This window comes from Aquarana catesbeiana, linkage group LG05 (assembly GCF_042186555.1).
Source record: "Aquarana catesbeiana isolate 2022-GZ linkage group LG05, ASM4218655v1, whole genome shotgun sequence".
NCBI lineage: Eukaryota > Metazoa > Chordata > Amphibia > Anura > Ranidae > Aquarana > Aquarana catesbeiana.
This window is the reverse complement of record NC_133328.1, coordinates 494,057,694-494,072,511: the sequence shown is the minus strand read 5'-3', so window position 1 is coordinate 494,072,511 and position 14,818 is coordinate 494,057,694. Positions and strand designations below refer to the sequence as shown.

At 42.3% G+C, this 14,818-nt stretch overlaps 1 protein-coding gene across 1 annotated transcript in view; it reads right to left on the bottom strand.

Annotated features, from left to right (window-relative positions):
* Nucleotides 1–487: 487 nt before the first annotated feature.
* LOC141146060 (meprin A subunit beta-like) overlaps nt 488–14,818 on the bottom strand; it is a 183,547-nt gene continuing 169,216 nt past the window's right edge. Inside the window, exons 10-11 of the mRNA XM_073632822.1 lie at nt 12,899–13,067; nt 488–937 (exon numbers count right to left, since the gene is read on the bottom strand). Coding sequence (XP_073488923.1) covers nt 793–937; nt 12,899–13,067 — 314 coding nt within the window. The 3' untranslated portion in view covers nt 488–792. The remainder of the gene's footprint in view (nt 938–12,898; nt 13,068–14,818) is intronic.

The following is a 14,818-nucleotide window of genomic DNA, read 5'->3' as shown; positions in this document are numbered from 1 at the left end:
AATCCACTTTGCACTGAAAGTGCACTTGGAAGTGCAGTCGCTCTAAATCTAGGGGGTAGATCTGCAATGAGTGGAAGCTCTGCTGATTTTATCATCCAATCATGTGCAGGCTAAAATGCTGTTTTTTTATTTTCCTTGCATGTCCCCCTCGGATCTACAGTGACTTTACTAACAAGTGCACTTGCAGTGCAAAGTGGATTTTCCTTTAGTAAATAACCCCCATAGTGTTACCCAGATTGTGACACTGGCGGTTATTTACTAAAGGAAAATCCACTTTGCACTGCAAGTGCACTTGGAAGTAAGGTTGCTGTAGATCCGAGGGGGACATGCAAGGAAAATAAAAAACAGCATTTTAACTTGCACATGATTGGATGATAAAATCAGCAGAGCTTCCACTCATTTCAGATCTACCCCTTAGATTTATAGCGACTGCACTTCCAAGTGCACTTGCAGTGCAAAGTGGATTTGCCTTTCGTAAATAACCCCCACTGTGTGACAGACGGTCAGTGACTCAGACACAGTGTTGACATTATGCCCCCTGACTTTTTTTACTGCACCCCCAAATCAGATAGGCTGATCCTGCCATGTAAGGCATATACACATTTTGCCCTATTTTTAGTGACTGGCAGCAACATGATGTAAACGGCCACTGAAGTGCTCTTATATAATACTTTTCTGATGATAGAAGCTGCTTCCATTGGATGTTACATTCCTTGCAAAACTATAAAGCCCTTGAATTTTTTTTCTACATATGTTTTTTGTTTCCCTGAAACGTGTTTGGAAAAGGTGAATCTAAATATAAATCAGAGTAGCGGTAAAGACAAGTAAAATGGTACTAAGCAGCATATAAGTTGGTTTTGTCAATACATAGGCTCCGCTGAAGAGCACGTTCTCACACCTTGTACCCCCATACCACACGTCACCAGTGTTTTTGCACCTGTAGGTGAATAAAAAATGTGAAATGAATGTTGTTGACACATAAACATAAAGATATATAAGAAAGAACATTTAAACCCACAGTTTCACAAAGCAACAACAATAGCTGCTGTATAAAGTCTTCTTTTATGTTGTCCATATTAAGGTTGATCCAAACATTCTGCTTAAAAATAAATTCATCTATGGAAAAATGTTAGACTAATGTTAATCAAATATATGAGATGACAGACACCTAATCTGGTTGAGGATGAAAATCAGGCAACAATCAGACAATTCCTTCACTTTCCATATTCTGGCTGCTGTCTGGGGGAATAATGCCACTGCTGCTGGTGACAATTCACTATCAATAAGATCTATAGAAAAAAAGAGAAATACTCACCTGTTTCCATGGCATTGGTCACTTGCTGCTGTTGCCAGCTACAGAATAATGGTAATATCAGCATAAGTTTAACAAAGGCCTTAGACATGCTGACTGCGACAATCAGCCTGATGCCTAGATCAGGAACTATAGCTAGAGAGTGTTTCTTCTGCCATTAGCAACCCCCATTCCCTTAGTGATAACAGGTCTACTTGGATGCCCCCAACACAATTCTATAGTTCCTGGACATGCAACACCAGAACTGTACAAAGAATATCTCTAGTCAAGAGGCTGGTCAGGCAGAAGGCAGTGGCTGGTGGTAAAATCATGTTACTGTCCAAAGTTAGGACAGGCAGTGACAAGCATAATTCAATAGAGAGCTAGATAGCAGATGTTATTAGAAGCCCAGAGCTTTCTCAGAGTTACTAGGAGACCCTGAGTCTATGAAGGCTGATAGATGATGGGTCACAAAGTCAAGGTGGCCAGGAACAAATAGTTTGCTTTGGGCCTGGCACAAGATTGTCTAGAAAGACAGACCCAGGCCTTTCTCACCTCTGGAATTTCTTGGCATGTTGGAGCACTTGGTGGCAAAGTGGCCATGACCACCATAGTACGGTGCCCTAAAAAAGTATTCATACCCCCTGAAATTTTCCACATTTTGCTTTTAGGCCAATAAGTTAAATTTTAGCCTCATCTGACCAGAGCACCTTCTTCCACATGTTTGCTTTATCCCCCACATGGCTTCTCGCAAACTGCAAATGGGACTTCTTATGGCTTTCTTTCAACAATGGCTTTCTTCTTGCCACTGTTCCATAAAGGCCAGATTTGTGGAGTGCACGACTAATAGTTGTCCTGTGGACAGATTCTCCCACCTGAACTGTGGATCTCTGCATCGCCTTCAGAGTTACCATGGGCCTCTTGGCTGCTTCTCTGATTAATGCCCTCCTTGCCCGGCCTGTGAGTTTAGGTGGACAGCCATGTCTTGAAAGGTTTGCAGTTGTTCCATACTCTTTCCATTTTCGGCTGATGGATTGAACAATGCTCCATGAGATGTTCAAAGCTTGGGATATTTTTTTATAACCTAACCCTGCTTTAATCTTCTCCACAACTTATCCTTGACCTGTCTGGTGTGTTCCTTGGCCTTCATAATGCTGTTTGTTCACTAAGGTTCTCTAACAAACCTCTGAGGGCTTCACAGAACAGCTGTATTTATACTGAGATTAAATTACACACAGGTGGACTCTATTTACTAATTAGGTGACTTCTGAAGGCAATTGGTTCCACAGGATTTTAGTTAGGGGTATCAGAGTAAAAGGGGCTGAATACAAATGTACGCCACACTTTTCAGATATTTATTTGTAAAACATTTTGAAAACCATTTATCATTTTCCTTCCACTTCACGATGATGTGCCAATTTGTGTTGGTCTATCACATAAAATGCCAATAAAATACATTTACGTTTTTGGTTGTAACATGAAAAATTAAAAAATGTCAAGGGGTATGAATACTTTTTCAAGGCACTGTAAAAACAAAGTACCTGTGAGCTCCTTCTAATTTTTCCAGGTGGGGACAACCAAGTGGCCCCTATCTACATGATATATGATGACTGTGTGGTCGAAACGCGTAGGGCCAGCTATCTCAGCTTCCCACATTGCTATTTTTATACTTTTTATCTGTTCGTTATCACCTGCATTTTGTACGTTTTTTTGGACCATTAAAACCTCATTTTGATCTACACTATGTGAAGTTCCTTTTTCTTTTCCTCCATGGGCCCACCAAGAACCATTTGCTTCTGATTGATTTGTTCCGGTACCGGAGATCGGGTGTATTGGAGATCCACCGCCTGTCCAAGACAACCATCCCCCCATTGGTGGTCAAGACCCAGAAGACATCATCTGGTTGGATATCCTTGATAACCACCCCCTTTGCCTTACAGACGCACTGCTATACAGCAGATGCATCCCACGGATCTGGTAAGAGTACCCTCCTTTTCTTCTTGAAGATTGGAGTGTTATTGCAACCTGTGGTCGCCTCCTACTCGAGTGTCCTTAGTCTCTCCAAGACACTGATACCCACCTCATCTTTGGAGAAGACCACCACTTTTCTCACTGTTTATTGACTTTTGAGTGTGTCACATCTTTTTGAGACATTATTTTGTCCATTCACAGCATGTCACTGCATTTTTGATGTTTGTCACTATATGGCACATATTTAGAGGTACATATTAGTTTATATATTTTTCTGCATGTAGGTTTAGCGCTGTCCTATCTACATGAGTTCCTTCTAACACTGAGTTGGGCTGTTGAGGTACCACCTGAGGGAGGGATACTGTAAGGTCACTAGGATTGTAGAAAGCCATTTTTTCTGAGAGTCTTTCTCGCAAATGTTGATCTAACCTGATAGCTAACTGAATGGCCTCTTCTAGGGTAATATGCTTGGGATAATGGCCTGGGCAGTCCCTAATGGACATGGCCAACCCTAACCTAAACTGACTATTTAAGCCTGGGTCATTCTATCCTAAGTCTGGTGCCCATTGGTGGAAGTCTTAGCAATACTACTCTGGAGTACACCTCCCTTCCTGCAGGGCTCTGATAGAGGATTCAGCTGTGCAAGTGTGATCAGGGCAGGGCTTTTTTTCTCAAACAATAGATGCTGGAACTTACAGAGTGCAGAGCTGTCACTTGTAAACACAAAAACCAGACGTCTGTGTTTACAAGCGATTGTGGTGAGCAGGCACCAAAGGGTCTGAGCCAGAGGTGGTGGAACCAAGTTCCCCCTGAAAAAAAGCCCTGGATCAGGGTCATAATAAATGAGGCCATGGGTTTCTAAAAACTTATCAACTTAGGTCAGAGCAGGGCTGCCCAGGGATAAGGTGAAAGTCTAGGTCTTGGTCTCCTTGCAGAAGGGAAATTATTATTTGTACACACTGGGCCTCAGAGGGAGTGGAACAAGTCCCAAACTGTAAGGAATTTGCATGTTCTAATTGTGTTTTGGGGACATTTTATAATTTTTGCAAGTAATGCCAAACAGGAGCAGAGAGATAGGTTGTGTGATAGATTTATTAAAGGAGAAGTACAGCCAAAGCCTGTTTGGTTGTACCCCTTTTGATCACATCAGTGCAGATTGTTTTTCACTCCTGTGACCCATTTTCAGATGACAGCCGGCTTAAGCCTGCTCTTGGCTGATGTCACAGAGTCAGTCCAGGCTGGGGAAAGATCACAGCCATATGGTTGGTATCTGCTCACATGCCTGGACTAGCACCCAGCTCAGCCTCTCAGCCATACTTCTCTTTTAATTACCCGACATCTCCTCTTTCCTGCTATCTAGCCCACATGACAATGAGCCGGCCACTCCTGCCCCTCCACAGCCCAGTGTTTCAGTGAGCACCGGGCGGTGGGGTTCCCACGTCATCCCTTTAATCCAGGACGCACATTAATTACACAGGTTCTGTGGCTGATAAAGGTGGTAATTAAACTCACTTGGTGCCTTATCTGCATTAAATCAGCCTCAGAACCTGAGTAATTCATATGTGTCCTGGATTAAAGGGATGATGTGGCAACCCTACCGGGCGGCAGAGCAGAGCCAGAGACTGACAGCCACCAGCTCTCTGCTCAGGGAGCACTGAGAACCGAGCTATCGTGGTGTTTGATTACTCGGTTCTCAGCTGGCAGGGGACAGATGCAGCATCTACCTAGGTGAGTATGATTCATAAATACAAATTCCCATACTTTTCTTTTAATTACCCGACATCTCCTCTTTCCTGCTATCTAGCCCACATGACAATTAGGCCTCATTCAGATGGAGCATATGCATCCATGCCCAGTGTGATGGCCGTGTACTGCATGGGGATGCATGGTGTTCCGTGCATCCCTGGGTAGGCAGTCCAGTCAAAGTCAATTGGAAAGCATCAGCTGCATGGACCCAGTCGAATGTTAAAATTTGACACGCAGACAGGAAGGGATGCATGTATCAGAATGCACAGTGTCTGCATTCGGATCTGTGCACCCACTTCTATAAGTGAAGCTCTCTGGTGGATGTAGTTGCAGCAAAAAGTGGCTCAGCATACAGGACCCATCCCAGCGCCTGTCTGAATGAGCCCTTAGGGGAATTTATCAAAACTAGAGCAGACAGAATTTGGAACAGCTATGCATGGCAACCAATCAGCTCATAGCTTTCATTTTTAAAGCTGAACAAGCTGAAGATAGAAGCAGATTGGTTGCCGGACTACTGCATTCTAAGTACAGCACATTCTTTGTTAAAGTGGTTGTAAAGGCACAAGCTTTTTAATCTTCATGCAATCTATGCATGAAGGTTAAAAACTTTATGTGCAGCAGCCCCCCCAGCCCCATCTAATTCTTACCTGAGCCCCCTCTCGATTAAGCGATGTCCGCGAGAGCCGCGGCTGTCTGGGAACTCGCATGCCTGATTGGATTTTGGCAGTTGCAAGAGCCATTGGCTCACACTGCTGTCAATCACAGACAGTGAGCCAATCAGAAGATGGAAGGAGCGGAGTCGAGCCATGGCTATGTGTGTGAATGGACACACAGAGCCGCGGCTTGAGAGCGTACCTACTTGGGTGCCCCTATAGCAGGCTGATTGCTGTGGGGGCACCCAGAAAGAGGGTGGGGCCAGGGGTACCCAAAAAGTGGAGGATCTAGGCTTCTCTGTGCAAAACCACTACACAGAGCAGGTAAATATAACATGTTTATTGTTTAGAGAAAAAAACGAAAAACAAAACTTTATTATCACTTTATGGTTAGCTGTGTGTAGTAAAAGATATCCAATAGAAAAGTTTTATTTTATTAAAATTAGCATACTGAGGTTTGTACTGTCTGTTACATACTCACTTGTGGCACCGTTAGAAAAGCATATGGCCCTTTAAGCCCCTCCCATTGTTGAAGCAGTCTGACCATACCCAAAAAATGACCAACCCCGGGTGCCAGATGTGCTAGCTACACCACTGACTGTCTGTGCCCCCGTTAAGGAAATTCACCCGCTCTATTTGTCCTGTTCATCATTGAAAGTAAAATAAATTGACTCCAGAAAAGTTCTATAGGGGAAATCTTCCAATGCGGATACTAGTTCTGGTGACCTGGGGGTCCCCAAGGAATTCCCTTAATTTGCAGAGATTTCCTCTCACTTCCTTTTTGATCATGGGACAGGCAGTGAAGGGAAATCTCCACAATGGGACACAGATGGCAAGAAAACATCTACGGGGTTATAGCTCTCCCATGCTTTATCTAAACTGAAAAAGATTTGCCTATTTTGCTTTTTTAATCAGGTAATTTTTATTTTGTTTTAAGCATTTAGTTATAGGTTCTCCATCTTTAAACTACACTATACCACATAGAGAGTTCTGCACCATCAGTCTCAAAATAATAATTCCAACCTACAGTATACATTTTTATGACATGCTTTTCTATAAATGCTACTTCCTCCCAACTTTCGGACATGAGAAAGAGGGACACCTATTAGCACAAAGTATAAGGCTGCTTTCACACTGACGAGATTCTGGCCTGGTAGATGAGCAAACTTCCTTCATCCTGGAGCTGCTCCAATTTGCTGCTTCTCTGAGCTATTTTTGGTTTGGAGGCCAATTCTATAAGCAGGATAGAGGGGTCGCCATGGGAGCCCTGTGGGAGGAGGATGTCGTCTATGCCCAACAGAGACCCCACGTGGTCCTGTGGGCAAGGTATATAGACGACATCCTCCTCCTATGGGATGGAGATAAGTCCGATTTAGATTCCTTCCTTGGAGAATTGAACACTAACTCCAGGGGCATTTTCCTTAATTACGAAGCTAGCCAGCATGAGATCCACTTTTTAGATCTCACCATTCTGATAAATAATGGTCAGTTTACTACTGCTACCTACTTTAAAAGCACCGACCGTATATTCCCACCAATAGTTGCCATCATGAGGCTTGGATTAGGTCGTTGCCGAAGAGCCAGTATATCCGTTTAAGACGTAACTGCTCTGATAGTGGTGAATTTCTCATGCAGGCATACGTCCTGACCAAACGCTTTTTGGAGAAGGGTTATTCGATTATACATCTTAATAATACACTAGAAGAGGTATTATCTATCGATAGAAGTGAATTACTTAAAGAGAAGATGCCCAATACCAATAGGGCACCATCTGCTCCCTATATCACTACGTATTCTATTCAGCATAGGAAGGTAGGTCAGATGATAAAAAAACATTGGCTATCCTTATAAATGATTCCACTCTTAATACTATTCTCCCTTCTAGGCCCCAGGTGGTTTATAAGGGGGCACCTTCTATTAGAGGCACAGTTGCTAACAATATTATTGACCCACCTACCATTAAAAGGGGATTCTTTGATAACCTCACTGGATTTTACCAGTGTAGGCGATGCAGAATATGCACATTGAATGGATGCACTCAGAGGAGAACCCATTCTTTCAGATCCAATAGTACGCATATTGAATTTGTGATCAGGCCTTTTGTCACATGCTCTACCAAAGGGGTCGTATACCTGCTCCAATGCCCTTGCGGGCTGCAATATGTAGGCAGGACTAAGCGACCTCTTATGGTTAGACTCAACGAGCATGTGACAAATATTCTGAATGGTTTCCCCAAACACCCTGTGTCTAGGCACTATCTGGAAGTTCACAATAGGAATCCAGATAAAACTGTCTTTTTAGGGATAGATAAATATACCTGTCCTTGGAGAGGTGGTTCTTTAGTGCGAGGCATATCACGTTTGGAAATGGCATGGATACATAGGATTAAGTGCTACACACCTTTTGGGCTAAATGTAGAGACAGATTTAAATGCCTTTATAGACAATGCTTAATATTGCTATTATTGTATTGACCTGCTGTTTGCTGTCCAGTTTATGTTTATGTGAACTCGGTGTGATATCTCAATGGCGCTATCCCATATGTAAATACATATGTTCGTTATATGCAATGTTATTTAAATGATATCGAGATAGAGTTCAAACTTCTGTGGATGTGCCCATTTAATATGGTTGTCCTCTATGGATATAATTAATTATTAATATTTTTTTGTCGGACATGTTTGGGCATATTTTGTATAATTTTTATCCATCATATTTTGATAATTTTATTCCTATTTTTCATATTTGTATTATTGTTAAAAATAATTTTTTATATTTATTATTTATATTTTTCATGTATTTTTTCCCACAGGATGGCGCCAAACTATCTTGTGGCAAATTCATGCTGCTATAATATGCAGGGATGTAGTTTTTCATTTAGTTTATTTTTATTTTTCCCCACAAGATGGTGCTATATTGTCTTACAGCCTATCCATGCTGCTATGACATGTGGGAATAAGCATTTTCGGTTTATGGCCAAATATCCAATGGACTATTCTTAGTCCGTTTTATATCTTCTTGTGTTTAATACACTTATTTAGTTTTTTTTTTTTACTTTTTCATCCCACCTGATATGATTATCATTCGCAACTTTAGGCACTTTTTGCTGCGTGGTTATTCTTCGTTCCGACCTTCTCTTTGGATTCGTCACATGTGTTGTGCGCCCTTGAGAGATCACAACGAGGCGTGGTCTTATTTGTTTATTTAACAGCAATGACTCCGAGCGTCGCCCGTTCCCCAGACGACGTCAGTTACAGACGAAACGTACGTCGGGAGGGTGACGTTCTGACGTCATCGCTTTTCACTTGTTATACGGAGTCACACTATGGATATTTCTTCTTTACTACTATGTCTGTGATTTGGGGATTGGTACCCCCCCACATGCTCGCGGCTACGCCGCTAGAAGGATGCCCTAACGCTGGTTGGATATCAAGGTCCCACTTGTACCCAGTTTGCCTGCCGCCTGCTATAAGTGCATAGAGGGACGCTTCACACCCACTGTCCATCCGGACTCTGGTTTATCGATAAGCTTGTTGAGCTTGCTATTTGGTAAGCGTGCATTTTAGGTGGTGGAGGATCACTGCGATGGGTGTTTTCTCATTTTCTACCTTTCCACACTGATCCCTATGAAGAGCTATCAAGGGACTCTTCCCATTGCCTTAGAAGATTTTCTGTTCATCTGGTTTATGGACTTTGTTGTTCTCACCATTTCAATTTCACATTATATGTGGTTTGGTACTATTGTTTATATGCACTTGATATTAATCAGACACCACTCTGATTTTTCACAATTTCATTCTTGTATATGATTTTATATATGTGTTTTTACACTATTTATTTTCACATACATTATTTGAGGGTACAGCGCAGTTTTTTCTTTTTGCTTTCACACTGAAAGCGTTGGATGTTCACGATAAAGCACCGCTCATTTTGGTGGTGCTTTAGTACTGTTTAAACTGCCCTTTTGCGCTGCTTTTCGGCCACTAGGAGGGCACTTTTAAGCCCCAAAAAAGGGTTTAAAACTCTTGTGTTGTGGAGCTTCTGAATCGCTTTTCGGGCGCAGTATACAGCGCTCCCAACCTGCGCCAAAGATGCTGCTTGCAGGACTTTTCTGAACGTCCCGCAGGCGCACCGCCGGGGTGTGAAAGCACCCATTGCAGAGAATGGGAGGCAGTTTTTGGTGCTATTTCTAGCGCTAAAACGCCTGAAAACTGCCTCAGTGTGAAATGGGCCTAAGGCAGAGGAGACATCACTGCCATGCCCCCACAAAAAATGTATACATACACAATGTTTAGTTAAACCCACAAGTACTTTTTCTTCTAAAAATAACAAATTTGGTCATTTTAGGGTTGTATGAGAAAGGCTTATATTAAAAGTAGGGACAACTGAAGAAAAAATAAAGATAGGGGATTTTGTACCAAAAGAGGCATAGTCCAAATGAGGGACAGTTAAATGATATGCGTTTCTAAATGCAGGGGGAATTGAGCCACAATAAACCATGTACCTACCATATATGCATTTGGCATGAGTTTTAATGCATGCACCTGAACTCAGAATGCAGGGATATCCCTTCTCTGGAATACTGTACATATACACAAAACTCATATTAACCGTTTGTGAACTTAGGGTGTAGGACTTACAGCCTCAAAGAATATGTTCCTCTTCCTCCTCCCTAGGAACAGGCAGAGGCCATTTGTCATAATGACAGTTGGGATTTTCTATACATTACCGTTTTTGCTGTAGCTTCACGTGTGTTAAATGACACTCATGAAAGTGTCTGCAGTGTCAATAAGTAGCAACGTTATTCAGGGTTAAAAAAAATTAAAAAATGCCTTTTCTTAAATGTTACACCTTTAAAGTGGTTGTAAAGGCGTAAGGTTTTTTTTTTTTCCTTCATGCATTCTATGTATAAAGGTAAAAAACTTTCTGTGTGTAGCAGCGCCCTCAGCCCCCTAAAGCTTACCTGAGTTTCATGTCGATCCAGCAATGTACATGAGAGCCTCAACTCTCCCTCCTCATTGGCTGAGACAGCAGCGGTAGGTATTGGCTCCCGCTACGGTCAATCACAGCCAGTGACCCAATGAGGAGAGAGCGGGGTCAAGCCATACTCCATGTGTGAATGGACAAACGGAACAGCAACACAGGAGCGAGCCTACTCGGGTGCCGCCATAGCAAGCTGCTTGCTATGGGGGCACTAGGCAGGAGGGAGGGGCCTTTAGCGCCGGCAGGGGAACCGAGAAGAGAGGGATTGGAGCTGCTATGTGCAAAACCACTGTACAGAGCAGGTAAGTGTGACATGTTTGTTATTTAAAAAAACATTAACCTTTACTAGCACTTTAAATAGATCGCACTACCAATAAACACAGCAGACTGGAGAAGGGCAAGATGGCAGACCACACTCTCACCAGCCTCTGAAGCAGCCAGCAGAGAAACCAGTCAAAATATGCCAGTGTCCATTTCTCTACTATATCCTGTCTGACAACTATATGACACTATATGGAATGGTACATCCTGCAATCGATGTCTCTCTTTTGACCACAGGATACGTGTAAACAACTGGACCTGATAAGTATATTATACTCTTCTTGGATGTGGGACTTTTGATAATTTCTGAGTATGAACACCATGGATTACAATTGGTTTCTTTAGAACGGTGACTGGAAGCTCTAGACTGTTGTTTGGCCCTACTGGTTGGTTAACCTTATGGTGCAAGGGAGGCATTCAAGGCACAAAGTTCTGGTTGGGCTTAACAGGCAATATCTGACCTTTTGGTTATATCTATATGATACCATACTTCCAGAACCCTGATCAGTGAACCTCCTCTAGACCACTGCACCACTTCAATTGTATTCAGCTACATTTTATTTATTTATTTTAGGTATTTATACAGCGCTGTCAATTTACGCAGCACTTTTACGTATACATTGTTCATTCACATTAGTCCCTACCCTCAAGAAGCTTACAATATAAGGTCCCTAACTCACATTCATACATACACATACTAGGACCAATTTAGACAGGATCCAATTAACTTACCAGCATGTCTTTGAAGTGTGGGAGGAAACCGGAGTACCCAGAGGAAAACCACACAGGCACAGGGAGAACATGCAATCTCCAGGCAGGTAGTGTCATGGTTGGGATTCCAATCAGCGACCCTTTTGCTGCGAGGCGAAAGTGCTAACCTCTACACCACTGTGCCGCCCTACTACATCACCATCATCCAGTTGTATCTTTTTCAACATGAACTATGTGAACCTCTAAATGATCACATCCAAGAATTGCAGGTTCTGGCGTTGAGACATCCAGTTAAGGGACTATACTAGACTATCCCTTTGCAGGAGTATCTGTCCAACATTACTGGACCCTGCATACATATACCCTCATACAGTGGCAACACAAACCAGGGGGCGGGGTGAAATATATTTGTTAGTTGTTTGTGGTCATGATATATATATATATATATATATATATATATATACGCATATGAGGTGGACATGGCTTTTAATCAGTATGAGTGATATTGTGTGATTGGTACCAGTTTTATTGTTTTTTTTTTCCTTTCTTGCTTGACATTAATAAATATTTTTTTAATTGATACAGTGAGTTGAACTAATAACTGTGCTTGATATGAGATGGTTGAGCGAGATCAGCTTTTTTATTCGTAGTTATTGTGCAAAATGGCAGTGTTCATGTGCATGTTTAAGGCGTTCATTTAAAAAAAAAAACTTCAGTTGACATAGTGATCACATGATTAGGAACCATTTCAACTGATTCCCTGATCAGTGGAGATTTCCAGCTGTCAGTGACAGCCGGGACTGACACCCAGAAAATGTGTGAAATTTTTCTGCTGGCTCTCAAAAGGGAAAACATATTATGGGTGATCGTGCTGCCAAACAGACTGTGGGTGGGAAGAAAGTAAAGTTACAGAATTCACATTATAATGTGTATTTAACCTCCAAAAACAGTTCTTGAAATACTTAAAAAAAAAACTGCTTTCCTTGTTGTCCACACTGTTCTAAGGCCTGTCTGAACAAGACCTTTACAAAATACAGTTATTCAGCAGCTGGAGTATGTACCAGATCCATGCTCAATTTATTTTACAACATTGTAAAATTAATTGATCATGTACAGAAGCTGTAACAAGCAAGTTTTTATTATTATAACATATACTATCAGGTTTGAAATAACACGGCATCATACATGTAAATATTTCGATTTTAGATTTTAAAATATCATACCTGCATGTTTCTATCTGATTTTCTATAACACAGATGCCATCGTTATAGCAAATGTTGTGGCTGCAGAGAAGTGGTTCTCCAGATGATGAGTGCATTGTTAAACTTGATGCAGAGTTTAATGATGACGAAGCGGATTTTGATGGCTGTGAACGTGTGAGAGTGGAGATGTCTATGGAAAGTAACAAACACAGTAGCAAAACTTTTTAAAGTGTATTTTAGTGTAGTCTTTGTGAGGTTTTGTACATTACAAATAAAAAGGAGATAAGAATGTACAGTATAGTTTATAAATGTTTATAGTTTATACCTGTTAATCTTTCTAATGGCACATGATTATATTGCAGTTTGGAACCATTCAAAGGTAGCTTGTTAAAGGGAAGAATATTAAATGGGGTAAAGAAATAAAATGAGTGATATATTAATCCTGTCCTATGCACGTTTTTGCACCACTGTCTTGCTGTTCCAGATGTGTGAACCACAGCATGTAGTGGGGGACCAGACATCCCACACACCTGGAAATGTGTTGAATATAAAAAAACACATTACTCTGGAATAGAGCAAAGAGTGGAGGAATAGTCATTACAACAGATAAGGATTTTGTTTGCAAGTGGTGCTTTGTCATTACAGTATTCCTCCTGGTGAAAACCAATGGCATATTTTTTAGGCATCATCCAGGGTGAGCATCTGCCTTACAGCACTCAGATAGTGGCTCACAAATAACATAGTCTAGTACAGGGCTCAAAATTTCAACTCCTGAGCTACTAGACAAGCCTTAAGAGTTACTCGTCACAAAGAAGCACAGGCTGCCAGATGGGTACAGGAGAGTAGAGATGGTGGTCACCTGGAGAATATTGGATAACGCAGGATACACAGCTGGGCCAAAGTCTTTAGGGATCCACAGTAGGACTTGGAAGTGGTGTGTGCAGGAGAGGGTAGTGGAAGCCAGGCCAGGGGTCAAACACTGTGGATCCATCAGGAGGAAGAGGCGGGTAGCAGGAACAGCGTCAAGCCAAGGTCAAATACAGGAAGGCAAGCCAGGAACAGGTAATGGTAGAAAAATCGGAGATGCAAGCCGGGATCAGACACTGGAGGCAGCAGCAAAGTCAGTAAAGCAAGCCAGGGGGTCAAACCAGGAGAGCAGATAAGACAGGTCAGGAGCAAGCCGGGTCACAACAGGAAATCCAAGTAAAATATGCACAGAATCTCAGGAACGCGGGAAGGCTGGCGACAATCCAGCAATGTGATGGGCTCGGCAGCAGTCTTATATAGGCCAGTAAGTGGCTGCATCTGTCACATTGTGCACCTATTGCACAGGCGCGTTCACCAATTAGCGACGGTGCGCATGCGCGTTCGCACATTAGCGGCACAGCGAACCTGCGTGCGCCCATTTGTTCTTCTTGCACCAGTGTGCATGGCAATGCGCTAGTGGCGTCCTTTACCAGTACTGGCACTATTGCCAGTTCTCCTATGGCCATTTGCCTGACAATTTCATTGATCTGACTGTGATAAATAAAATAAGGATAAAATATGATTGCCTACTATAGGCACTGTACACATCATTACTGCCTTGTTAAATAAATATTTTAATGCTATATTAAAAATAGCATTAAAAAAATTTAAACCAATGAATGACACCTTAATTGATTTAGGATGCATAAAGACTTACAGCGGAGCACAGCTCCGGACAGGGAAGCAGGAGCTGCCAAAGTAAATTTTTCCTATTAACCAGCTAGTGATCAGTTGCTAGGCGGTCCGAGCAACCAATCACCAGCTTGTTAATAGGAAAAGTAAACTTTTAAAGCTCCCACCCAACCCCCCTCTGTGCCCCGCCCCCACCTCATCTAGTTCTTTTCCGACTCCTGCTGTATGCCAGGCCCCCCTAAGAGAATGACAGGGGGAGGAGGCAAGGAGGAGAATCGGCTC